Raw genomic sequence first — 27,574 nt, forward strand, 5'->3', positions numbered from 1 at the left:
TTTTCCCTTCTATTCTGTCAGCTTCTGTAAGCGTAGATTTTGCCCAAGCCAAGTCCGGACCTCTCTTCTCTTGTGCTAATACAGGTAGGCTCTCCCAGCCAGTCCTGATACTGAGAAATGGCAAAATAACCCCAGCCTCTGAGCTCATCTCCGTGGCATTATCTCCACCTCTGTTCCACCTCCAGAGTCTCTCAAAGACGTAAATCACGCTTTGTCCTCTGCAGCTCACTTGCCAAGTTGGAAAATACACGGGCTAGTTATGGTTAATACTGTGAATGGGTGGTCCTCTGAAATTTTAATGATCCTCAATTACAAATTGTGGGCCTAAATCAATATTATTATGATCCATGTGGCCCTATAGGGACCAAGTTTACCTAACTTCATACTCTGTACCAGCATCAAGCATGTATCAGCTGCTCTCTGTAGTCACTTATTTAAATGAATAAGAAGAAGGAATAAAACACATTTTCAGCTTATGTCACTTTCTTATTGCTGTTGATAGTGTGAATACTGCTACTAATAATATGAATAAATGATATTAGACCATCTCAAAGGATTATGGGCTTGTTTTAGGGATAAAGAGTGTGATGAGAACCCTCACAATTATATTCAGCTCTGCAGGAGGCTAGGCCAAGAAAAGAGAATTCCCTAGCAAGGAACCAAAGACATTAAAGCTTAAGTTTTGCGAGTTTCACAGAACGGATGATACAGAACAGCTCATTCCTTCCCATCCGCACCCTCCTGGCTTCCTATCTGTAAGTCAATAGCATCTGCTTTCATCTTCCAAAGATATTTCCTCTTAAATACAACCTCTAAGTGAGCTATGCTCAAGAATGGAAAAACAAATTTTTTTCATCAGAAAAAGAATGTTGATAGGAGCCTTTTTTGACTCTGTGTGTGTATGTTTGTGTGCACGTGTGCGTGCGATTGTGTGTGTGTGTGTGAGAGAGAGAGAGAGACAGAGAGAGAGAGAGACAGAAAGAATATGAATGAATGAATATTAGATGTGTGTGGAAGAAATGTTTTGTATTCTTGATAGCCCAATGAGAAACTCAGGGCATATTTTCCTGTGTAATCACTCTCAGAGGGTGGTATGATTTACATATTAAATTCGTTAAAGGATTACTTCATGAGAAAGTGCACTCCACCTTCCAAAGCTGCTTTAGAAGTGATCAAGCCTTTGGAACACAGCTTACTGGAGAGCGAGGTTCTGCTAGATATATCTTTTTATTAGGCAATATTGTAAAAGCTGTGCGTAAGCTGAGGCAACAAAGGTGATCACTAACTTTGATAATATTTTTCATACATGTCAGAAAAGAACTGGAAATCTAATCTTGCACTAGGAGTAAGTTTCTGAGCAGAGTATTAAGAAAATGAAATTTAAAAAGGCTCAGGTTTAATTCAAATGGAATGAGAAAGTTGTAAGAGTGCAGCCAAGACTATAATCATAAGCCTTCCCCCTTTTCTGACTTATTTGATAGAGTTGGGGTAGTTTTTATGGGAGGAAAGTTCTGGTGCCCCACAAAGAACAGCAGCCAATGTACAAAAAAGGAAGAAGAAGGAGGAGGAGGAGGAGGAGGAGGAGTAGTTGTTTCGAGCAGAGTGGGAGGGAGGAAATGGAAACTTTTTTTTTCAATAAAGGTTTTGAAAAGATGGGAAGCAACGGAGGAGAACCAAAAGTCAGGTTGGTAGAGGGTCGCCTGGTGTGTAACTGAAGCTGAAAAATAAACAGCAGAAACTCTCACTGTGCATCCATTTTTTCTTCTCTGTCCTCATTTTATGCCCTTTATTATGGTCTCTCTGTCTCTCTTTGTTCACTCATCTTCTTTTTGCCTCTTCATGTCTGTCTTTTTTTTGGCACTCTTATCTCATTCTTCAGTGTCTTCCTTTATGTTTTATAAAGAAACTACAAATGGTAGGCTAAGACAATATTTTTTTAAAAGCTACTTGTAAATCAGTAGGGATTTTTCCGTAAAGAAAAGAACTTAGAAAAAGTTGGAAATTTGGTCACATTTAATAGCCCAATATATTTCTGAATATCTGTGAATGTATGAGATCTAGTTCCTCGGAGCTTCCTGAAAACGTTGTTTATCATGAATAGTATACAAAATAGGATTTTAGCTGTTACAAACTAGCTTGTAGTCATTTCATCTTGGTAATAATATGCAATCACGTTTTCTTTTTCTTACAGCTTCACCTCTTACAAGTCTACCCATCCGAGAAGAAATGATGACAAAATATTCTAACCTTTCCTTGGAGAGTCATAACATATCACTGACTGGTAAATGTGTTGCCTTTCAAATAATACAATGTCCCAAAAAGTTTTTATTTTTAAGTAAGCCATTGGATTTTGCCCCATAAATTATTAATCCTTGCTCATGGTCTGGTGGGAGAAACATGCCAGTACCTCATAGAATTAGAACACAGTGTGTGGGAATCTACTGCAATGAGGGCAGTGTGCTCTGTGTGCTGGGAGGGGGCGGCTGGCCAGACGTGGGAAGCCTAAGAAGGACTCTCTAGAAGAGGGACACCTGACAAGAAAGGAGGGTTCATTTCGATTGGCAGATACTCCTATGTTTTCATCGGTTCTTGCTGGTGCGTCCATTCAAATCTCCCTGCATTGAAGGGGGAATTTGTGTATTCGCTGGAAGACCTTTAGGCAGGAAAATTAAAGATGCTATCAAATGAGTCGATGACAGTGCTATGGAAAAATAAGTAAAGCATTCTGTGCTGCAACTCAGCTCGGCTTTCTTTTTCACAGTTTTGGATTCCAGTAGTTCAAAAGTAATCTCAGATTTTTTAAATGAGTAAGAATAGTTGTCTATTTTAGGAACAATGTTACAGGTATAATTAGAATTTAAAATATTATAAACACATTTACTGAGCCAGTAACATGTTTTATCCAGTGATTTGTCCAGTCTTTAACTGTCCTTTAGTCTTAAGAACTGTTTCTGTCTTTCTCATATGAATGAAAGGTATGCTTCCCCCATCTCCCACCTGATACTGCACTGCCCTTTTTTGGTAGAACAATTTTTTATGATTTTGTACAACTCCTGTTTGTTCTCAGTCCCTATTCCAATATTTGGAATTTATTCTTTTTTTTTTTAAAGATTTTATTTATTTATTTGACAGAGATAGAGACAGCCAGTGAGAGAGGGAACACAAGGAGGGGGAGTGGGAGAGGAAGAAGCAGGCTCCCAGTGGAGAAGCCTGATGTGGGGCTCGATCCCATAACGCCGGGATCACGCCCTGAGCCTAAGGCAGACGCCCAACGACTGCGCGACCCAGGCGCCCCTGGAGTTTATTCTTGATTGTAAAAAGTAATTACAGGGCACCTGGGTGGCTCAGTTGGTTAAGCATCTGCCTTCAGCTCAAGTCATGATCCTGGGGTCCTGGGATTGTGCCCCAAGTAGGGCTCCTTGCTCAGCAGGGAGTCTGCTTCTCCCTCTCTCTCTGCTTCTCCCCTCTGTTCGTGCTCTCTCTCTTTTTCAAAAAAATGAATAAAACCTTAAAAAAAAAAAGCACTTACAACACTCCTTTGTTATTTTTTTAATTAATTTTATTTTTTCATTAATTGTATACTTTTTAGCTGTTACAGACTAGCTTGTAGTCATTTCATCTTGATAATAATATGCAATCACATTTTCTTTTTTCTTATAGCTTCACCTCTTACAAGTCTACCAATCCGAGAAGAAATGACAACAAAATATTCTAACCTTTCCTTGGAGAGACATAAATTTAACGTATCACTGACTGGTAAATATGTTGCCTTTCAAATAATTTTTGAAGCCATGTTTTCATGTTCTCGTTATTGATTTCCTTGTCAGATGAAATTTTTTTAAGAGAAAGCCGAATGATAACATAAGTTTGCAAATCCTTTGGCTATCCAGGTAATGTTGGCAGCAGCACACCCCTTACATACCCAGTAAGGACCCTGGGGAAAAAAGGGTTAGGTGTCCAGGAAGAGAGGAAAAATGTGGACATTTTAGTTGATATGGGGCTTGTTATTTACTTAACCTGTTTGGAGGTTTAACTCCTAACTACTCTTTTATTGTAATTCTACTATTAAAACCAGTGTTCTTGCTGTTAGGAAGAGACCAAGTATTCATAGTTGTCTGTTAGTTACCTTCCGCCTTAGCTTGATCAAACGTTAGTCAAGGTTTTTCTTCCTCCCAGGCCCCTGAACTTTGGTTTGCCCCAAAGCAAGCACTAATGCTTGACCCCCAATTAGTTTGTCCCATTTCCTCTCAAAAGTTCCTGCTAGCCTGCTTACCCCTCCCTATAAAAAGAAAGCATTTTCTGTTTGATTTTGAGATGCTTGCAGACAGATCCAAAGTTTGGAGCATCTTCCTTATTGCAATAGGTTTTTTGAATAAAATCTCTTCTTATATAAATCTGGATTTGTTTTTATTTGACGAAAGAAAAGATTTTTGACATTCATTTTGAAAGACTGGATTTCCAAGCTGTGGCCGACACGGTTGCATTTTCATGTAGTTGTTGTTCTGATTGCCTTCCCATCAAAAAGTTTGGTTTTAGGAACTGCCTTCCTGAAATATAGAAGTTTAATCTGAAGATATATTTATGCTTACGAGGAACCATAGGCTTTCTTCTTACTGCTGTCACTAGGATTTTTAATCTCCTTTATGAATGGAATGTTTTCATGTTGTCATATTATTGTTCACTTGAATTGCATATATTTCTGCGTTGTCCTTACTATTTTCTCTTTCCCTCAGGCCCTTTTAGAAATTAGAGATGAAATGTTTCTTGTAGAGAGATTCAAGTATAATACATTAGTTGCACATTTTGGACCAGCATGACATTGGTCTAGTTCTTAGCAGCTTATTTACCAAGCATGCTAGAGACTGGGGGAACACAGGGTCCTGTGCCTGGGAGAAGGGGAAACATGACCTTTGATTCATGGAAGCCTGGTTGTTTACTTATTTTATGTTTTTAAAATGTTGCTAGTTATTTACTTAACAGACACGTGGACCGGACTTCATACAATGTTTATATTTCTAAATATAACTTAATTTAGTCCTCATAACAACCCTGTGCAGTGGGTACTACTACTATTTGCAATTTGCAGATGAGGAAAAGGAGGCATAAAGAAATTAAGTGAACTGACCAAGGTCCCAGCTGATAAGTCAGAGCTTGGTTTTGAATCCAGGCGGTCTAACGCCAGGGGCCATGCTGTTACTCTTTATACATGCTGTCTTTCTTCATGCCTAATTAATCATTTCCTTCAACAGCATTATTAAAACAATTATATCTATTTTAACGAAACACATTATTTTTGAAACCATGTAAAAATTTCAGAAACAATGAAAACAAAACTATTTTAATCGCCTTATTCTTAAGTACGTTTTTCTTAGAAATTGCATTTGCAGAGATAATGAATATATTGGTGAAAATATAATTGACTTGACTAAGAATAAAAGGTTTTTTTTTTCTTCCTGATATCACTGGGTTTTAAAACTCTTGATAATGGGGTTTTTTTTTACATCACTGAACTAAATTTCCTATTATCAGTATTTGAAATTTATTGCTTGCGTTATAGCAATTAGAGCATTTCTTTATTGTTACTTTTATTTTTCTTTCTTTTGCTTTGCATATTATAGTGTTTAGTATCTCAATCAATGTATTATAGTTTAACCAAAGAGGTTAAAATCAAAACGTCAGTGGGCAGTTTTCTTGGCCATCCTGGTAATGTTGGGGTAGGCTCTCCCAATGACAAATTTTATTTACCATGTTCAAGTGTGAGCAGCTGGCCTGGTGAGGTCCTGGTGAGACAAGGAGTTACACACAGCAGTCACTGAAGGAATAGATATTCAGATTAAGGTATCAAGTGAAATTTGGGAGGACTAATTAAGGTCAGGAAAGGTAGTCATGTTGCCTAGAGCCAGACAGGCGAGAGTTAAGACCTCTCAGATTCCAGGGCCAGGTACCTGGTCCATGACACTGAGAAAAAGGGCTAGGTGTTCAGGAAGAGAGAAAAAGAAGTGGGCTTTTTAGTTGAAAGAGAAAAAGAATAGTGAATCCCTTACATTTGGCTACTTGACACTTTGTGGCCGAGAAGACCCTAGAAGGACTCCAAGGAGGTTCAGATGTGTATGATGTTTCTCAGAGGCAGACTACCAGTCATCACACCTTATGAAAAGACTGCCGATGTACAGAGGGGGAAAAAGTGAATACTAACATTCACAGAGAGTAATGGAAGAGGGATCCTCCATAGTGATATAAATGGCAGTAGCTGCAAGCAACTTTTGTTTTTCACCATGGTTTCTCAGTAGCAGAAATACTGTCGTTTTGAGCTGGGTAATTCTTTGTTGTGGGGGCTGTGGGGGTGTCTGGGGGCACTCACCGGAGGATGGTTAATAGCATTCCTGGCCTCCACCGGCTAGATCTGAGTAGTTCTCACCAAGTTGTGATAGTGGAAAACCTCTCCACATATTACCACCCACATGTCCTCTGGGGAGGCAAAAACTATACCCAGTTGAGAACCATACATAAAGAATAGCTGTGTGACAGTTCCCCATCCCCTCAACATGAGAAGATGAATGATTTAATAATCACGTGGTCATGGGGGCACATTGGTTGAGTATCCGGACTGATTTCAGCTCAGGTCATGATCTCAGGGTTGTGAGATCGAGACCCCCATCAGGCTCCGTGATGGGTGTGGTGCCTGCCTAAGATTGCTCTCTCCCCCTTCCTCTGCTCTCCCACTCATGCATGTCCATGCTCTCTCTCTCTCAAACAAAACAAAACAAAACAAGAACAGAAAAACCCCAAAAACAAAAAACCCAAAACAAAAAAATACATGGTTGTGAGCACTGAATCTCACCAAAAAGTTAGATGTTGGTGCTAAGTGGCCAGCACGGGAACTCCTAGGGAAACTGATCAGTTATAATCCCATCCCTTCCCTTGTCTGCTGCTTACAAATCTTCCTAGTCTTTAAGAATTAAGTCAAAATCTACATCTTCAATAAGGTACATACAGAGAAGTACTATTTTTGTTTCTCTGATATGTATTCAGCATTTTTAATTTATAAGTGAAAGTGAGTTGATGTTTAAAAATATTGAAACATTTTATTTCCAGTAATATAATTTAGAGAACCTGAAAATCCTCCTACCACATGTAGAAAATTTAAAATATTGCAAACGTTCTTTTAAATATATAACTATGTACACAAAAAGGCAATTTTTGCTGACCAAAACTGGTGACCAGGCCTCATACCTGTGAATTGAAGTCATGTTAGTGTTCCTTGTGTTTGTAGACAGGGCATTCTGAATTCTAAGAGCCACAGAGCTAAGAAAAAGGCTTTGAATCTAGGCAAGGAGGGGAACAGGAACTGAAAATCCCCAGAAACCTGATCTTTCCAGAAAACTGGAACTGAAAACCCCCAGAAGCTTATAAACACAGTGAAAAAAGTTTGACCTGGGAGGGGCGTGGGGTGGGGAACAACAGTGGGTCAGCACAAGGCCATGATAAGTTCGCTTCCTGGTTTTAGCTTTGTTCTGAATCAAAAACAAAGACTCCCCTGAGTCCTCAAAGTCAAAGGCCTGCCCTCAGTGGCATTTAGATTGCAAATTTACATTACCTGAGTTATACAGGAGCCTACACGCTGAGAAATAACACAAACATGACCCTGGTTCTGCAGGAAAGCGAATGAAAAACAGTTATGGAAGGACACATTGCCAGCTCTGGCTATGGAATCTGCATTGAGGACTTTCTCACAAGACAGAAATATAAAATACTATGACACAGACCCCACGACTGAGAGTCAACTAAGGAACAGTAAGATTAGATTGTCCAGAACTTCAGATTACAGAAATAGTAGATGGAGTTATGAAAGAAGAAATATGAAAACAGGAGAAAAGACTATTATGCTCTCCCCCCCAAAAAAGAGGCATGCCTGGGTGGCTCTGTTGGTTAAGTGGCTGCCTTACGCTCAGGTTGTGATCCCAGGGTCGTAGGATTGAACCCTGCGTCGGGCTCTGCTTAGCAGAGAGCCTGCCTTTCCCTCTCCCTTTACCTGCTGCTCTGCCTACTTGTGCTATCTCTCTGTCAAATAAATAAATAAAATCTTAAACAAAAAAAAAAAAAGAAGAAGAAGATAAAGCATGTTTGAAGAATAGCCAAATAGAATTTCTGGGGATAAAGGCTCAATTTGTCAGAGGAAGTCAAAGCCCTTTTGACCACCCTCTACTTCTGTCTCTGCTGAACTCTTTCCAGGGGTAACCTCTGTTCAGTGTATGTATGTATGTATGTGTAGAAACTCTTGAGTACCAAGTAACATTGTTTTGTATTCTTTAATATTAGAGGTTTAAACAAACCCATATGTATTGTTCTGAATATTTTTGTTGTCAATCAGTGTTAATTCTTGAGATCTAGCCATATTACATGGACATACCTTATTTCTTTTACTTGTGTGCACAGTATAAACATACCAGCTTTCTTAGACATTTTCCTCTAAATGGACTATAGTTTGTTTAAATTTTTTTGTATTGCAAACCATTCAATAATGAACACTTCTTTCTACATATCTCTCTCTGGGCATGACTCTGTGTGTTCCTTTAGGATAAATACCACACTGTAGAGTTGCTGAATTAGGAGTTATGTGCATTTTAATTTTAATACATACTTGCAAATTGCCCTCCAGAGTAACAGTTTACCTTTTCCCTCACTCCTGTATTGGACTATAATCCTCCTTAGTTCCTGTCCAGCACCACTTGATATTATTAAACTCTTTCATCTTTGCCAGCATGAGTGCTAAAAGCTATATCCCTGTTGTTTTAATTTGCGTTTTGGAGTTGGACACACTTATATGTGTGTGTGTTTGTCTTTTAATATCCTGTATCCATTTTCCTGTTGAGTTTATATACTTTTTAATTGATGTGAGACAGCTATACATTTTAAATACTGATTTGTACTTGATATTGAAATTGCAAATATTGTCTCCCAGTTGTCTTTAAACATTTACATGGTGTTTTTTTATTGTGAAGAAGTTTCACTGTTTTTGTTTTCTCCTATCATTTTTACAGAAGTATTTTCATAGGAGTTTTTTACCCTTCACTTTTTAATCCTTTTGAAATACAATTTTATGTGCTGTGTGTGATAGGGCACTAACTTTATTAAATTATTATTTTTATATAGATAGCCAGGGTCTCAACACCCAGTACTGAATAGTTCTTTTTCCTACAGCTTTGAAATATCACCCTAATCATATTCCAAATTCCTATGTGCTATTCTGTTCCTTTATTGTTTCAATGTTTTTCAAACATTTTAGAGAGTTGGGCAAAGTAAGAAATAAATTTACCTTGTAACCTGATTTACCACCCATGCACACACATGGGCGAACACACACACACACACACACACACACACACTAAACAAAACGTTCGTTAAGCAACACCCACACTTCACAGGTGTGTTACACTGATAGTTTCTCTTCTTTTTCAGTCCGTTAAAAAACAAATTTGGTGATAACTATTAACTTGACAATTCCTGACCACTAATGGTTTCCAACTTGCAATCCAGAAAATTTTACCTATTTTATTCCATTAATTTCTTGGTATTTTCCAGCATCATTAACACATTAATATTATTATTATTATTATTTTTAAAGATTTTATTTATTTATTCGACAGAGATAGAGACAGCTAGCGAGAAACAGAACACAAGCAGGGGGAGTGGGAGAGGAAGAGGCAGGCTCATAGCAGAGGAGCCTGATGTGGGGCTCGATCCCATAATGCCGGGATCACGCCCTGAGCCGAAGGCAGAAGCTTAACCGCTGTGCCACCCAGGCGCCCCAATATTATTATTTTTTGAAACATTATGGTACATCTTTATGTCTTTGTTCTTTTTTAAAAAATAGGTTTTACAGTGTCCTACATTTTCACTCTTTCATGTAGATTTTTTGGAATCAAGTTCCACACCAAATACTTCTTGGATTTTGACTGATTTTTCACTGAATTTGTAGAAAAATTTGGAGGAGAATTAATGATTTTATGATATTGTATTATCACCTGTAATTTAGATCTCATTTGACTTAGGATTTCTATTATAGTTAATTTTTTCCTTTTTAAAAAGTGTTAAAAAATAAAATTTATATGTACTTAAGGTGTACAACATGATGGTTTGATATACATACATAGTGAAATGTTGCCACAGTCAACTAATTAACATATCATCTCACAAAGTTACTGTATTTTTGTATGATGAGTTTACCTGAAATCTACTATCTTAGCATATATCCAGTGTTCAATACACTATTATTAAGTAGAGTCTTCATGCCTATACTTTAGCTCTCTAGTCTTATCCTACATAATTGCAACTTTGTACTTTTTGGCCAGCATCTCCCCATTTCCCCCAGCCCTCCAGTCCCTGGTAACCATCTCTTTACTATGTCTGTTTCAGTAAGTTCAACTTATTTTCTTTCTTTTTTCAGATTCCACATATAAATGAAAAAATGCAGTATTTGTCTTCCCTTGTCTGGCTTATTTCACTTAGCATAATGTCTTCCAGGTTCATCCATGTTGTTGTAAAAGGCAGAGTTTCCTTTTTCATACCTGAGTAATAGTCCATCTTCTTTACGCATCCTTTCTGTGGCCACTTGGGTTGTTTCCACGTCGTGGCTTTCATGAACAATGCTGAAGTGTTCTTGACAGTGCAGCTGTCTCTTTGGGATCCTGATTTCATTTCCTTTAGGTATATACCCAGAAATGGGATTGCTGGATCATATGGCAGTTCTATTTTTAGTTTTTTGAGGAAGCACTATACGGTTTTCCATAATGGCTGTACCAATTTACAGTCCCACCAACAGTGTATAGGAGTTCTCTTTTCTTGTATATCTGTGGATCAGTTGTATCTCTTCTTTAGAGAAATGTTTATTCAGGTCCTTTGCCCATTTTTAAATCGAGTTATTTGTTTTCTGGCTTTTGAGTTGGTTGTGTTCCTTATATATTTTGGATATTAGCCCCTTATCAGATTATGGTTGACAAATATTTTCTTCCATTCTGTAAGTTGTCTTTTTACTGTGTTGATTGTTTGTTATGCAGAAACTGTTTTAGTTTGATTAATTGCACATGTTAATTTTTGGTTTTGTTGCCTATGCTTTTGGGCTCATATCCATGAAATCACTGCCTGGACCAATGTCAAGAAGCTTTTCCCCTATGTTTTCCATTTCCCTGGTTTTATGAGTAGGATGGAAACCAAATTCTAGAATATGCCAAAGACCTAAGGAAGAAAGACAGCAAGAAACCCTGACATAGTCTGGTTAAGATATTGTTGCTAGTACTGTACTCTTGATATCAGTGCTCAGGGTAAAGGCACATAGTAGATTTTTAGTACCATCATGAATGGATGGATGAGTGAAAGGCATGTAGCAGGTGTTCAGTAAATAAGTTTTGAATGAATGCGTAAATGAAGAAATGATGCCTTATCATTGCTAGACATTTGCCATTGCTGTTGTGATTAATTTCTCAATTTTTGCCTAGGTGCTTAAATCATTCCCTCTAACTTTAAGTCCTGGGTGGGAGGGTATGATTAGTCAAGTGGCATTGCCCCTAGCCTCAGAGAGTTAGAAGGAATATTTTTGGCTTACATGGTGACTGAGGGGGCTTTGCTTCTCATTAAAACTTACACAGAGGGGAAGGGTGTTCAGATCCTGGTTATCCAAAAATGTAATAGTCCACTACCACAGTGTTGGATTAACTTTGTGTTAATTATTTGGAAATAATACTAATCTATTTGATTACTAAAACAGTTTAACTATTAGTTGCATTTTCTCTCTAATTGATATGAACAGTTGTTGCAATACTGTCCTATTCCTTATGTTGTAGAAAAATCTGTTAAATTATGGATTATTATTCCATGCTATACCCTCAAATTAAATACCACATCGTTGAAAACAAGAAGAAGTGTGCCTCTCTAAAATTCAAATGGAACCATGTCCCTTTTAAATTTTTCTTTGAAATAATTTTAAATCTGCTTAGAAAGTCGAGAAATAACCATTATACCTGGTATCAGTGGAATTGGAGGAAAACTGTGACCAGCAGGAACTTTGTTTAATGAAATTCAGCCAGCATCTTTTTTTGGCTAATGTGAGAACATTTTCCATAATATTGCTGAACCTTTGAATTATGTTTGGTAAACCCGTCTTCATTTGCATAGAAGCCATCCATGTTTTCTAGTATTTCCCTTTTTTTTGATGCTGCCTGCATAAAATTCCCAAACGTTTGAGAATAAGCTGTGCTCACAGAACGCCAGCCGCATAGTTCCTAAGTCTTGAGGAATTTCCAAGGGAGGACTTGGAGATTGTGTGTGTGTGTGTGTGTGTGTGTGTATATATATATACAGACACACGTGTACATACAGACCCGTACACACTTTTATATTCAGGTTGGGCTTACAGCCTTTTGCGTTTCTTGTGCACTTTGGTGATTTGGTTCTAAGCTATGGAATTCAGGAACCACAGGTATTTTAGACTCTATCACGTCAGTATTACGCTGATCAGATGGCATGTAAATAACTTGATAGATTCGGTAAAAAAAAATGATCATGAATGGAATTTAATTTGGGAAGAGGTGAAAATTATAAGACTCAAGCAGCAGTTTTCTTTTGTTATTGTACAAATTTTGAATATGAAGTTTAAGATACTGTATTCTTATTCAGAGGAGTTATTTTATAAACTCAGTTAAACTCCATATGGTAAGGAGCCTTGTATCAGTGGAGAAACAACATGTTAAACATAGGATTGAGTGTTTCACTTTTACATAGGGGTGCTGGTCTCATGTTAGAGCGGCCACCAAATTATTTCTGTAAGGATTTTAGATGCTCCATCTATATTTTAGGATGTAATGTGGGACCTCATTGACTTCTGTGATAAAATAAGGGAGAGCTCCGTATTTCCTATCTCTGCCACAGCCAGAATCGTCCCATTTTACCAGTTTTTTATGTTGTGGTGTATTTAACTCTTATAAAGTTTCTGCTTTTCCAGCATGTTTGGAAACACTGTCCAATGCAAGAAATTTGAATTTGCTTTTTCCACTTTTTTCTTTTTTATACAGGACCAAAGTAGACTTTTATTTCAAGATATATGATTCCTAAATGGGCCCATTAAGGTCTAACTGTTCTCATTTCTTTGAACATTTCAGATGGCTTACATGTCCATAGACTTCTAAAATTTTAATTATGAAAATAAGAGAGTATTGTGAAAATAGGAGACAGATGTAAATGACCATATGACTTTAAGAACAGTCTTTTAAAAATAGAGTTCAGAAACTGAGCAAGTAGTTATAGTCTTAGAAATGTCGATATCATGGATGTTTTTGTAATACTCTAAAATAGCAGAAATGCATTTCAGTTGTGGTTTTGAGGAAGTTGAAACATTGTCCATTGAGTTCGGTGGACATATTAGTTTGTTGGCTAATTACAAAATATTTTAAAGTTAGAGGTGGAACTTTTTATGTATTTTTGGTTTTCTGATAGGAAAGCAAGCTGCAGAAGCATCTGCAAAGTATCGCGAGAAACACGGACGTAACAATTGGGGCGTGGAGCCTGGCGTGACTTACAGAGAGGCTACAGTGCAGTTTTAATAGAATCATGTAGTTGAAAGTGTGAATGTTTAAAATATATTGATCATAGCGTTTGTCTATCATCACATTGCTGTATTGCTGCATTATAAATTTATTTCATCTTCTATTAATATTTTCTTTCATTTAAAATCTCAGTTCAGGGATGCCTGGGTGGCTCAGTTGGTTAGGCATCCGACTCTTAATTTCAGCTCAGGTCATGATCTCAGTGTCATGAGATCGAGCCCTGCATCAGGGTCCATGCTCAGTCTGGAGTCTGCTTGTCCCTCTGTCTTCTGCCCTTCCCCCTGCTTGTGGGGGTGCACTCTTGTGCTCTCTCTCTCTCTCAAATAAATAAATAAAATCTTAAAAAAAATAAAACCTCAGTTCAGTAGTTTGAAAGTGATGAAGTTAATTTCATTGTCATGAGAATTTCATACCTTTGAAAGTTGGTTCATGTAATTGGTTATGAGAATCTGGACTCAGCCACACCCAAATGCGTATTCATATCTGTCTTTATCATGATGGATGATCTAGGGAAAGATAGTTAACCTTAGATAGTTAACCCTGAGTTAAGCCTCAGCTTAGGAGTGATAAAAATGATACTATCTCATAGAACTGCTGTAAAGATTAAATGATATGAGCAACATGGAACTTCAGTCAATACGTGATAGCTTTTGTTATATTCTCCATTAAGATCAATATTGAGCGGAAGTTAAGTGGGAAGTTTTTCAGTAATTAATATATCACTAAAATTTTCCTTACGATAGCTCATTTAATCCTTTCTGTAGTCTCATGAAATATGTATTGTGCCATTTTACAAATGAGGCAACTGAGGTGTCCAACACGAAGATACTTGGTGTTGTCCTGTGAATCACCTCAGGCAAAGAACCTGACATGGGGCTGCTCCCTTATGAAATGGAGGTGATTATTCATATTTTAACTTCCTGATATTTTAGGAGGCTCCAGTGAGCAGCATCACTGAAAAGAGCGTGGTGCCCTGGAGTCCCCTTCTGGAATGTAAATACCTCTGTAATGCTTCCCGCTAGGAGGGGTTATGCTGCCGTGTCTTCTTGCCAGTCCTCCAGCAAGAAAGATGGTCTGTACTCACCCCCACAAGGTGCCCAAGAAATAATGCAAGAGAGCCTCTAGAATCTCTATGGCCTACAGCGAGGCCTGGGTCTCCTCAGTTCTGAGCAGGCTGGCTTTGCCAGCATAAACCCAGGCTGGGCTGAGGCCAGCAGTAATGAGTAACACTCCGCTCCGACCTGGGGAAAAGACTCAAGAAATCTCCAAAGTCTGTGTCCTTGAAGCCACGCTGCGCAGAGTTTTGCAGGATGTGAAAGAATTTTCCTTACACTTTGGTAGATGGTCTGTCTCCCACAAGGAAGGAAAAGAGGTAGTCAGGTTAGGCGGTTAAGGCCATTTTTTAACTTATGATAAAGCACTTTCTGTAATGTGGTAAGATACCAGGATATGCTATATTGCGGTGAAGACAGAGACTGTATTGAGAACGCCTTCCTGAAATTGACTAATGAAGTAAATTTCTTTGACAAAGAGACACGACTAGATTTTCAGGGTACCCCAGAGCTAAAGCTGAAGGAGGAAAATTTGTAGGAAACAGAAGCTTAGGACCAAATATGATAAACCTTAAAACATTTTCTCATGTTACTAGTGCCTTGTATAATTTCTGGTATGCAGTAGGTGCTCAGCAAATGCACCAAAATATACAAATTCCTTCAGTTTGACCCTCTCCATTTTTTTTCTCTGTATAATTGAATCTTAAGATCTGTCTAGGTGTTTTTTTGTGTTTTTTGTGTGTTTTTTTTTACCTTTCTTTTTGCGCATAAAATTCAATTAGGTACTTCTGTAATTACACGAGCAGTTATTTCAGGCATGTGCTCACAGAGCACTTCACACTAGCACTACCTAACTGCAAACGTTGCACTTGGTCATTGCTTAAGCTTAAGGAAGCATTTCTGTAAAGTTTTAAATGTAATTAAAAGTGACATTATGCTACTTAGGTTCTGGTTTTTTTCTTTCTACATTTTGGCTCTGCATTCTGCTTTTACTGATACCATGCCATCCAGCAGGCGATTGGGAAATGTGTTTATATAATGCAGTGCCCTCTCCCAAACACAACCCTTTCATTTCCCTTTAAGAGTAACCACCACTGTTGCGGTTTTTATAGAGTCACGTCCTTGCTTTTTAAAATTGTTTTATCACACTGATGTACATCCCTAAATATTATAGTTTAGTTTTGCTTTTTTTTTTAAAGGCATGTTTCTAAAGTATCTTTTCATTTTTAGGTTTGTTTCTTTCCCTTTTCTAACTTATCTGTTGAAAACTCCAGATCGTTCATCTTGTCGAGTTTTCTCACACTCTAGATTTGGTGGATCACTTTCATAGGGTGCCATTTAACATGCTTTCCCCGCCCCTGTATTTCCTGTAAACTGGTAGTTGGGTCTAGAGACTTAGTTTCAGGACCCTCTCCCCCTTTACTTTTTTTTTTTGGACAAAACGATTGCCTAAGTAATGCGGTGTTCCTCCACGGGAGACACACAGTTCTGCATCCGGGAGTGTTGCAGCGGTTGGTGTAAAATGCCGGGATCCGTCATTGACCGGCAGTTAGAGCAGCGTCGTGTCAGAGTTCTAGAGCTTCTTCACTTACTGGCTGGAACTGTATAAAAAGAAGTTTTCCTCCTTTATTTTCTGGTTACCAGAGGCACATTTAGTGTAGGAAGAGCAGTGTACGTGTTTAATATTTTTCCTTTATTTACTACTGCTGAAAAAAAAAAAAAAAAACTGGCTCGTAGGTATCTGCCATAAGTGGGATATAGATATCTATATATTTATATATAGATACATGACCTCATGGCTTTGTACCAGAATTTCAAATTCAGTGAAAATTCAGAAGTACAGGATGAGTGTTTGAATTGTGCCATTCATCTGTATCTTTATCCAATCCCTGCAAGTTTTTAAGGATGAAGACTAGGAATGACAGAATTAGTATATCATACAAAGCCACATTTTACACAAAACGTTCTTGTAATAACTACAAATAATACGATTCCTTAAAGGAGTCAAAGCAGTTACTCCATTCTGTCCCTTAGGTTTTGTTTTCAGAGTTGGAGTCTTTCTATACAGTCAGAGCATATGGCCCTCCTTTATACAGTGCTCTTTCCCCTATGTCCTTGTCAGCTGGAAATTTTAAGAAGATTAAGATTATAGCCTTAGGCTTTTGCTATTCTGGTAATGTAACAAACCCTTTCTTCCTCTGTGACTATGAAAGAGAATAATAAAGGGAACCAGATCTATGTCGACAGAGGAATAATTCTTCAAAGGAATGTTGCGTTAAGAAATTGTTGATAGAGCATTATTATTGATGACTTAAAACTGCTTTCTGTATATTGGGTCTCCCCTAAATATAACTTTTACAACATCTTTTTTGTTTTGTCTTGTGTTCTTTTGTGGCTAATAGAACATTCCAGTGTGCCTGTGGAAAAAAATATCACATTAGAACGACCATCTGATATAGAACTCACATGCCAATTCACAACATCTGGGAATGTGAATTCAATAAATCCGACTTGGAAAAAAGGTGATGAACAACTTAAGGGTTATCGCGTCACTGCCACAGGAAATATCCTGTATACCCAGTACAGGTGAGTACATAAAATTTTAACCTGCATGGCTCGATGAAATTCATCAACTTCTAAACATTTTTGATGACTGGGCATTGTTTCTTTTACTGTCTCTTGAAGGTTATGCTAATATTCTAATTTGCATATTTACAGAATTGTTTCTATTTTAGAATTTTGATTAAATGCTAAGTCTTTTTCATTTTTATCAAGAAGTGTTTTGAGAACTAAGCCTATATTAATAAATTCTCTTTAGGTTTATCATCGATAGTAACAAACAAATGGGAAGCTATTCTTGTTTCTTTGAAGAGGAAAAGAAACAAAGGGGCACATTTAATTTCAGAGGTTAGTACTAATAATTTATAGAGTAATAACTTCAGCATTGTATTTTTAGTATTCTAAATCCCCAAATTTTTGAATTACCATTACAATACTAAACATAATGAGCTGAAAGAAAAATCATATGCTTTCTACTGAATCTTAAGAGGTGGCCTTAAAAATGGAGCTTCCCAGTCTTCCTAGTGGTAGCATTTGCATTTCCCAATCCAGTCCCACTCTTGTCCCTCCCCTAGCTTAAAGTGAGATTTCAGGATGAAAGTTGGGGCTGCCAGGTTATTTGTTACAGTCCCTTGAATTTATTTGCTTATTTTTTTGTTTAGCCCACTAAACTCAGAGCTTTTATATACTGTCCCTTTAGGTGTCTGATTTACTGTACCCCTGGACTGTGAGACGATGCTTTGGTGTTCTGTACAGTGGGTCCGGGACTTGGGGGTTTTAGTGAATCCATAAAATTTAAAAATAATACGGAGATGCACAAAGTGTTGCCTGTTTTTGGTCTTCTCAATTAAGGACAAACCCCAGAATACAAGCCATAGCTCTTTCCCTGTGGAACAAGAAAAACTAAAGTCAGAATATTTTACTCTATCATTAAACCAAAACTGTAAAGGTCTCAATCTCATAATAAAGACTAGTCACTGAGCTGGATACTTATCTTCATGAAAAACTCCTATTCTGTGATAGATTAGTGAACCATGGTGTCCATGCTGGTATCTGGGAAATGTGATCTGTTGCCCTATTAACTATTCTGGGCTTTGCTTCACATTGATTTCCCAAGGTACACGAGAAATTGTTTTCTATTTTTCCTGAAAATTGTGAAGTCTGGCTAGCTGCCCTGACAAAATATGGATACTGCCTCCAAGGCCCCATCAATAGCAGAATGGCCTGCTGCAACATTATCATGATTAAGGTGGTTCGCTCCTATATCCCTCCCTATTTTCCCTCTGTTCTCACAGACTCATTTCCTTCATGTGGTTTTGTAAATGTTCCTACTTGGTAAATATAATAAATCCTTGTGTTTATGCAATTTGGTCTTTGCAAAGGCAGAAACTATTCCCATCCTTTGATTACTTTGATCATGTACATTCTCTCTTAACATCCTTTCCTCTGTTTGCTTAATTTAATTTAGAGAGGATAGATGCACTGTATATTTCCTTCCCTTATTCCCTTCCTTCCCTTGTCTTTTTCTTTCCTTCCCTCCCTTCCCATCCCCCTCCTCCCTTCTTTCTTTCCTTCCTAATGAGCTAAAGGGATATTAAACACATGCACAGACACATTATCCTCTACTAAACATTTTATTGTGTCTCCTTTAAATATGTAAAGAAGACCTGTAGGTTTTGAGGGAATACTCATCAAATCTTGAGGCTTTAAGTGATTCCAGGAGATTCAATTTTAAAAATTGCTTTTTTCCCCATCTAAATAGGACTGTTTTCTAGAAATATGTACTAGTTACACCTGTTCCAAGTTTAAATATTGAATATATTATGCTTTTTCCTATTAGCTGTCTTATAATAAATTACTTAAATTATTATTTGGCCGTAATCGGTCTTGCCTCTAATGCGAAGATTAACAGAAGCATTTTACTTTTCAATATACCAATACATTTAATGCCCTGTGGTCTTGGAGAAAGCCTCTGGATTCCATATCTATTTTGAAATGACTAGGCTGATTCTGGCTGGTGTCGGGAGCACAAACACTGGCTTAGGTTTGAAATCAAGTGCTTGAGGAATGCAAAAAGCCACTGAATATTTACTGTTTTTTTCTTTTCAAAGTTTTCTTAAATTAGTTTAGTTCAGTTTATTAGTTTGTAATGCCCACTTAACATTAAAATAACTTTTAGGTATGTACTATGTCTCGAAGACATTTATAAAATTAGTAAGTTGGGCCTTTCCAGATCTTCTTTGGTAAAATAATAATTTCCTGTAATTCATCTAAATTGAATATTGCTTGGAGAAATAATTTCATTTGATTACAATTTAAAGGCATCTGCAGAACAATTCATATTATAGTTATTATTTAATTAGATCTGTAAGGCTTATAGGATGGCATCTATTTTTATAAATATCCTATTATATTATGTCTCCACATGACTTGCTTATGGGTTTTCCTAAGAAGAAGGCTAATTTTTCTTAGCAATCCTACAGTTGAGTGTGGTTGAAAAGCCTTTTTTATCCTTTATTTTAAATTCAGCCAAAAAAAAACCCCATTCTGCCATTGACTATGAGTCAACTACTGCATGAGCCTGAGTCCTTAGAACAATTCACCAGCAAAGCCCCTGCTTCTGCCTTTATGGGAGCTGGTTGATTTATTACTACAAGATTGTAAAAGGGCCTCAACATCACTGATGAGTACAATGCAAAAAAACCTGCTGACTTTCTGTGTTTGGCTGTTGATGGCGGTACAGGAGAGAGAGCACAAGTCTTGCTGGAAGCTTGCAAGTGCTAACATGCCGGTGATTACTTTTCATTCAAGATAGAAGAGTGGTGGGCTACAGTGCTTCTCAGTAGCAGGTCAACTGTTCTGATGTAGTTGCTGAAAACGTCTATAACATTCATCAATGTTAAAATCTCTTAGTAGAAAGATGCAGAAATTTAGTTGGTGAAGGATAAGTACTGGCACATAGAACTTTTTAGAAGTCATGGTAGGATTTTGATGGTGCCAAGTGCTATGAAACCTCTCTTGGCCTAGCCATCTGTCTTCACTAGTAAGTATCCAAGGAGTCAAAATACGGAATAGTACTACAGTAGAATCAGTTGGGACTTCAGCTTCAAACCCCAGGGTTGAAGTCTAGTTAGTTGTCTTTGTGTGGAAGAATCTTTTCCCTAATTTGATTGTACCTAAATGTCCTTGAGCCAAAATGGCCCGGGCTGATTTTTTTCTAGTTCATGATATAAATCTCTAACTTTACAATTCCATATAGCTTTTACTGTCACCAGGTAGATCCTGGACCCCATCTTAGACACTAGTGTGAATCAGCAATTTCACCATCTTCAAACTTGGATTCTTTCAGTCCCAAGACTCTCACTACTCCTGCCTTATCCAAAGTTTCAAAAGGTCAAAAGAACACATTAGAATACTGTATCACTGTGCTGCTTTGCATAAATATTTCCAAACATAAGTAGCAGCCCAGAACCAACTGGGACCTCTGGAGAAGTTCCAACAAACCAGTGTTTCCCGACCATGGTGCATTTTATAATTTAGATCCACGCTGCTGTTATCAGCCATATAAAGCAGAGCAGAGCAGTGGTTAATGTCCTCTTGATCATTAATCTAGGGGATAGTCAAGAAAATAGAAGTTTGGTTTTGTTTCCCTGTGGCATCACTAAGTCACAGCACAATCTGTAGTCTATACCCTGATCTTAATATTTCATTGGAATAGCTTAATAGCATAGCCCTATGTTCCTCACCCAAACCCCACAAAATATCCAACATTTTCTTGAAAAGCCCCTTTCAGCTACCCCTCATGCTTTTTAGTCTGGTGCCTCTTAGAGGCTTACTGAAAAACTGTGTAGCTTCTGCTATGTTTTCCCCCCAAATGTTGCCTTTCTTCTACTTTTGATTCTTAGCCTATGGGTAGATTCTAGTATTTTGATCGTATTTTAATACACATTTTCCTGATAAAGCATGACCTAATTAATTTCCAGAAAGAATCATGCAGAGATGGAGACCTAGGGTAGGTATCTGGGATTGGAGATCAACACACTGGGAAAGCAGAAACTGCCCTTGACTAGTGGCCAACACAACCGCTTTCTAATTCTGCCTTCAAAGCAGTGTTTGTTTCAAGGCAAGCCTCACCTGGTTCTAGAAGTAACTATAGCAGACCAGCACTGCTGAACAACAGTGCCCGATATGGACCTGTTGCACCTTTTCACTTGGAGCTCAAGAAGGGTGGCTCTGCTTCATGTGAGGTTTGGAAGGAGCTTGGTGGTTCCACAAAAGAATCCTTATTTTAGCCAAGCTTGAATCTCTGCTTAATCTGCAGGTCTCTAGTTGAGGCCTCCCCAAAAGTAGGGTTGACCTTTCCAGGAGCTTCTATGTTCTCTATACTTCATTTAACATTTAACAATAAAGCCACACCAGGTGTTGGGCATACTGGAATGAAGTATGACTAGGACGTGGTCTTGAACTGATAGATTGATAATGTTTTGTCAGGAGGCCCTCGAATAACTTCCTTCTCATTTGGTCTAGTCAATCCTTTTCCCAACAAAATCTCAAGTAAGGAAATACACACAAAAAAAGGGGACACTAAGGCAAAGTAACATTTTATTATTGACCAGCCTTGGCCACGAACATTGCTGGAATTCTTGGAAGGCTTTGCCTCATGGAAGGCTTCTTTTTCCTCAATGAGGTCGTACTAATCTTAAGCCAAAGCAGAGCCATGAATTCCTTCCCAGCTCAAGGTCAGTTAGGTCTTTACTCCTCTAGACAGGAAGATAACACCCTCCTGAGCCAGGAAAAATATGCTGAGCATGAGGCTGAGTTATTTATACCTCCAGATTTCTATCCCTCGAAAAGAGGGCCCAATCAGTGCGCTGGACCATGACTAATCCAGGATAATCCTCCTCTCTAGGACTGGAAAACTGGAGGGCTGAATGAGAGGAGGGACTTTCTAGTGAGGTCACCAGGTACTTCAGTCCACAGGCCACTGCTCAGCCTTTAATTGCCACCAGCTCCAGTGTCTAGTGAGGAAACGATCTACCGCAAAAAAAAACAAAAACAAAAACAAAAAAACACAAAAAACAGAATGGGGGCGCCTGGGTGGCTCAGTCGGTTAAGCATTTGCCTTCAGCTCAGGTCATGATCCCATGATCCCAGGGTCCTTGCTTGACGGGGAGCCCACTTCTCCCTCTCCTCGGCCTGCCACTCCCCCTGCTTGAGCTGTCTCTCTCTCTGTCAACCATTATAAATAAATGAAAAACAAAATCTTAAAAAAAAAAGCAATGAAATATTCTGTGGTTCAGCGTAATTTAGGACTGTAACATTTTGATGCTGAAATTTATTGTCTTGTTTCTCAAGAACTTAAAATATAGTTACATTAATATTGGGACAGATGGTCAGCCTGTTCTCTTGGATCCTAGAGTTGCTTCCCGTTTTCTTGTATTGGTTATTTTGCTGCAGTAGACTGTTATCTGGGTCCCCGGATGAGCCCAGAGGGGATAGCCACAGAATGCGGAAATTGAACAAAAGTAGCTGACTTAATAGGGAGAACATTTACATGAGAGACACAGTCTTTACTTTTATTTAAACAAATGCATGTGGATAGCAATTTTTCTCTTATTTAAAAACTTCACTCACAGGTTATGTCAAAGTACCAGTTGCTTTATTCTGCTTTTTCTTGTTAAAACCAGTATGTGGTGAATGATCCCTTTTCTTTTTATTCTTAGATTTTATATAATATGTAAAGTTACTATTATTCCATGTGTTTTTTCTGCTCCATATACTACACAGGTGTGGAAACAAGATTTTCTTTTTAACTTTTTAACCAGTTTAATTTCTTGTTATGGCGAGGAGCAGTCATGTGGCGCCCTTACTCAGATTGTTTTAATTTATACTGAAATTGTAATCCTCACACAAAAATCTTATTCAGCTGCTTTCGCCAAGTACTTGAATGTGTGTGTTTCAAGCAGTAGAATTTGTTTTACAGCTTCACTAAGTTGTTTAATAGATCCTTTAATAAAAGGATCTCAAAGCTCCTGTTTCTTCTTTCTTTTGGGCCTTGTCTCCTGGGAATTCATCCCCTTGAATTTTTCATCATTTTACTCTTTTAATCTCCTCTCTCACATGGACGGGGTGGTCTATAAAGGATTCAGTTTGGAGCCTTTCCCATGTTTTGGGGTGTTTTTTATGCGTTCTGCGGTTCTGAGATGTATTCAGATGAATTTCCAGTTCTCTTTTTTTATTCTAAGTCTTATTTCTTCTCTGTTGCACATGACTGGCTGACCTGGAAATCATTCTTGCACATGATGATGATCTATCCCAGTAAGCTGGCTCATGACCACTATGTAATAAGGCCATGGGCATTACAAATTGTAAGAGAGGTCAGTTAAGAAGAGCGGTACCGGTACATGATCAAAATTTTGTGGTGTTTACTTTGCACCAAACACTTAATTTATTATGATCTCGGTCCTTTACAACAACATGATAGGATGGGTCATGACCTACCTACCTAAGTCCTCAACGTTAGTAACACTGAAACCGTAATTTGAGTGTATGTATTTCCTGGACCCAAATCAGTTCTTTGTCACATCATTGTTACATTGTGCTGACTTCCTTCAAACACTTAATGATGTGACCTTTGAAATGGACACATATTAACCACATATTAACTAAATATCCCTCAGACTGTTGGTGACCGATTGGGAGTGTGGGACACTAGTGGCCTCAGTCAAAAAGAGTGCTCAGAATATCTCCTGGCTGGAATGTCTTAAATCAAGGTAGTCACATGTGCTCCCTCTCCCTTCTCTCAGGAGGGCCCTAGTGGTACCTAACTAGGTTTTCATAAAGTATTAGTGGGTGATTATAAATTCTGATCAGCAGTTCACAGCTTTGGTTAATGTGAAATTGTAGCCCATTCTGCTTCATCAAAACACATTTCCTTGGTTATGAAAAGTGTGAGAACAATTGATTTACAGATTGCTCTATTATCTTTCGTATGAATTACTGAAAGCATTTATGCTGTCATGGGTGACATACCTTCCTCTTAATTGCATCTTTTTTTTTTTATTAGCACTGCCTCATTCAACAGCAGCAGCCTTGATGAAGGAGAGGGTGATATGTGCGATTGTATTTAGGCACATTTTATTTATTTTTAAAATATTTTATTTATTAGAGAGAGAGAGAACACAGGTGGGGGGTGAGGAGGGGCGGAGGGAGAGGGAGAAGGAGACTCCCTACTGAGCAGGGGCCCCTGAGACCCTGACCTGAGCTGAAGGCAGACCCTGACCTGAGCTGAAGGCAGATGCTTAACAGACTAAGACACCCCCTTTAGGCACATTTTAAACAATAAGGAAGAAAGAAGACTTCCCACACCCATCATTGTAACCTTAATCACCTGAGGACAGAACCCATAAAGAAATCCTATTCTCCAACCCTATTTTTACCACTTCTCTGGTAAAAGTCAGAATCTCTTTTCTAGTCCTTACCAATTATTTCCCCCTTACTCATCTTTCTGATTCATACATCCAGCAAATGCCCAATAATCTTTGGGTAGTACAAAGCCAAGAGCACTAAAAATGTATTTAATCTAGAAACCTAACTGTAGTACTTAAACCTGGTCTTTCTGTTTCTACCCTTGCCCTCCCCAAAACAAAATATAAATGTAGGATAACAAGTGAATATCAAGCAATATTTATAAAATTTGTCAATATAGCCTTAAAAATTTGGACATAATTTTATACTTTCTGTTGCCAAACAAAAACAGGAAAAACATAAAACTAAAAAACTGCTAAAATGAGTAAAAGAAAAAAAGTAAAAGTAATCTTTGTTGGTCAGTCTACACTTCCAGTATAAGTGCACATTCAATAATATATCCTTTGAGGTCAATGAGAAGAAACCGATTCCACCGTGGAGCTGTTGGCTGTCCTTTTATTGCTTTGCTTATGTTCTTATGTTTTAATTTTTTTACTAAGTTATTCATATTCTTAAAACTTAATTTTTCTAAATTCAGTGGCCATTTTTTTTCTGTTACTAATGGCACCTCCCTCAGACTTTCTTAGGAAATTTATCGTCCAAAACAAGTAAACAAACAAAAAAAGCAAAAAAAGAGTCATAAATGGAGACAACAAACTGGTGGTTTGCCAGAGCGGTGGGGTGTGGTGGGGGAAATGGACAAAATGGGTAAAGGGGAGTGGGAGGTATAAGATTCCAGTTATGGAGTGGATAAGTCAGGGGGATGAAAGGTACAGCATAAGGGATGTAGTCTATGATATTATAATAGGGTTTCATGGTGATAGATGGTAGGTACACACGTGGTGAGCATAGCATAACATGTAGACTTGTCTGATCACTGTGTTGTACACTGGAAACTAATGTAACACCATGTGTCAACTGCATTCCGGTTTAAAAAATAGTTCCATGTTATGTGAAACTAGAATTATGTAAAGAAAATCATATTGATGAGAAAATGAAAGGAGAATTTGTCTTCAACTTGAATACATTTCCCTATTCAAACTCTTTCAGTAACATATATTTCTCTGAATTTTTGTTAGTCCCTGAAGTTCAAGGAAAAAACAAGCCATTGATCACATACGTGGGGGATTCAACTGTCTTGATATGTAAATGTCAACACTGTTCTCCTTTAAATTGGACCTGGTACAGTAGTAATGAAAGTGTACAGGTAAGATCATATTTCTGTGATTCAAAGAAAACAAAATGAAAACTTTTATTTCATAAATAATAAGATTATTAACAGACTCAGAATTCCTAGGGCTATGTGTACTTCTGTCATCTTACTATGTAATATGTCTTCATAAAGAAAGAACTGTGGCGTTGTCATTTCATGTTTGTAGCGTATTACATTATACATCTGAAGACACTGTTAATGTTTTAACTGGTACTTTGTTTTTTAGATTTAGCAACTTATTTAAGTTTTTTGAAAGGAAGTTATAATTAATTTTTAGTTGATGAGTTTAGAAATAGCCCTAACAAAAAGATTCTTTTTTCTTATCATTCCATGAAAGTATCTAGAAAAAAAGGTAGTTTTCTTTTCCAGCTTCTGTCTCTGGAAACATTTGTGAAAGAATGCAATACAGTGGTGCTGTTTGAGAAAAGAATGAAAATTTGGTAACTTCAACTTAGGTCTTGGGTTTTTTCAGTAAGTGTCATTGGCCTCTTTTGGCCTTCCAGAATCCTAAGGGAAGCCAAAGACTACATTCCTATTAAAGAATTAATGGCTGTTCAAAGAGCTGATAATAAGAAAAACATGAGTATTCAGAAAATCACTTCTCACTCTCTTTCTTCCTCCCAAATAGCCTCTAATAGCAGGGAAATTTAGGACATTGTCCTTCAGGGGACACCTGTCTATTGCTCTGGTACTAATTAGCATTGAAATTAAAATCCTGCAGAGGCAAGCTGTAATTCTAGGAGGGACGGACAGTATGAGACAGTGTAGATCTTACAATGGAATACTACGTTCCTTCTTAGACAAAACTGATACCACCATAGACTGTTGAAGGGAACTGATGGTTTGACTTTTCAAAGAAAGCTCCAAATCACTGAGGAGTAGACTTAAACCATTAATATTTCTGCTTATCTTCTTATTGATGATTAGGAAAGGCAATCATTTTGTGTAGATATATATTTAAAAAACATGTATATAAATTTATAAAGATAAATATCAGTTGTAGTACTTGAAATAGCCTAACTTATTTATATGTGATACTAGGCAAAAAATAACCTAAATCTAATTGTATTAAACTCTTAGAATGTAGTCTGTGCTTCTCTCCATTTGCTATAGTAATTTTCTCTCAATTTGGCCCTAAGCATGGGTCATGTTACAATGTGAAGGAAGTGTAGGGAAGTGGGTACAGGTCTCAACTTTAAGTCAAGTATTTTTTCAAAATGTAGACTGACCATCTGCATCGGAATCACCTGGAGTGCCCATTAAACATGCATTACTTTGATTTATCAGCTTCGAGTTAGGGTACGTTTGAACAAGCATCACAGACAGTACTCGTGCACAGGGAGCCAGGTTGCTTTAAGGGGGGGGGAGGTGCAAATAACAAACTCACAGACAGTTCTTCATCAGATAACCTCCAAGAATATTTGTATGCGGATTAGTGTTATTGAGCAGTATAGTTGAGTGATAGCACAGTGAGGGCATCAAATGGCCTGAGAATATGTTTTAATTTAAACGGATTAAATAAATCAGCTCCAAAATAGCTTAGTGTGGCTGTTGAGAGGCTGGGGAACATCCAGTGAATCTCAGAAGCCAGCTTGCCTGAGAAAGAAAGAAATTCAGATATGAGAAGACAGGTGTGCAGACAGCCACGTATACCGGGTTCACAGGGGATTTCTACCATTCCCTCT

The 27,574-nt window shown here is 37.8% G+C and overlaps 1 protein-coding gene across 1 annotated transcript in view; it reads left to right on the forward strand.

Moving 5' to 3' along the window:
* The window catches only part of EMB (embigin), a 44,639-nt gene that overhangs the window by 9,745 nt on the left and 7,320 nt on the right, over positions 1-27,574 (forward strand). The window contains exons 2-6 of the mRNA XM_011225491.3: positions 2,192-2,281; positions 3,661-3,756; positions 17,053-17,236; positions 17,469-17,557; positions 25,756-25,883. Coding sequence (XP_011223793.1) covers positions 2,192-2,281; positions 3,661-3,756; positions 17,053-17,236; positions 17,469-17,557; positions 25,756-25,883 — 587 coding nt within the window. The remainder of the gene's footprint in view (positions 1-2,191; positions 2,282-3,660; positions 3,757-17,052; positions 17,237-17,468; positions 17,558-25,755; positions 25,884-27,574) is intronic.

Source organism: Ailuropoda melanoleuca, chromosome 3, assembly GCF_002007445.2.
Source record: "Ailuropoda melanoleuca isolate Jingjing chromosome 3, ASM200744v2, whole genome shotgun sequence".
Lineage (NCBI taxonomy): Eukaryota > Metazoa > Chordata > Mammalia > Carnivora > Ursidae > Ailuropoda > Ailuropoda melanoleuca.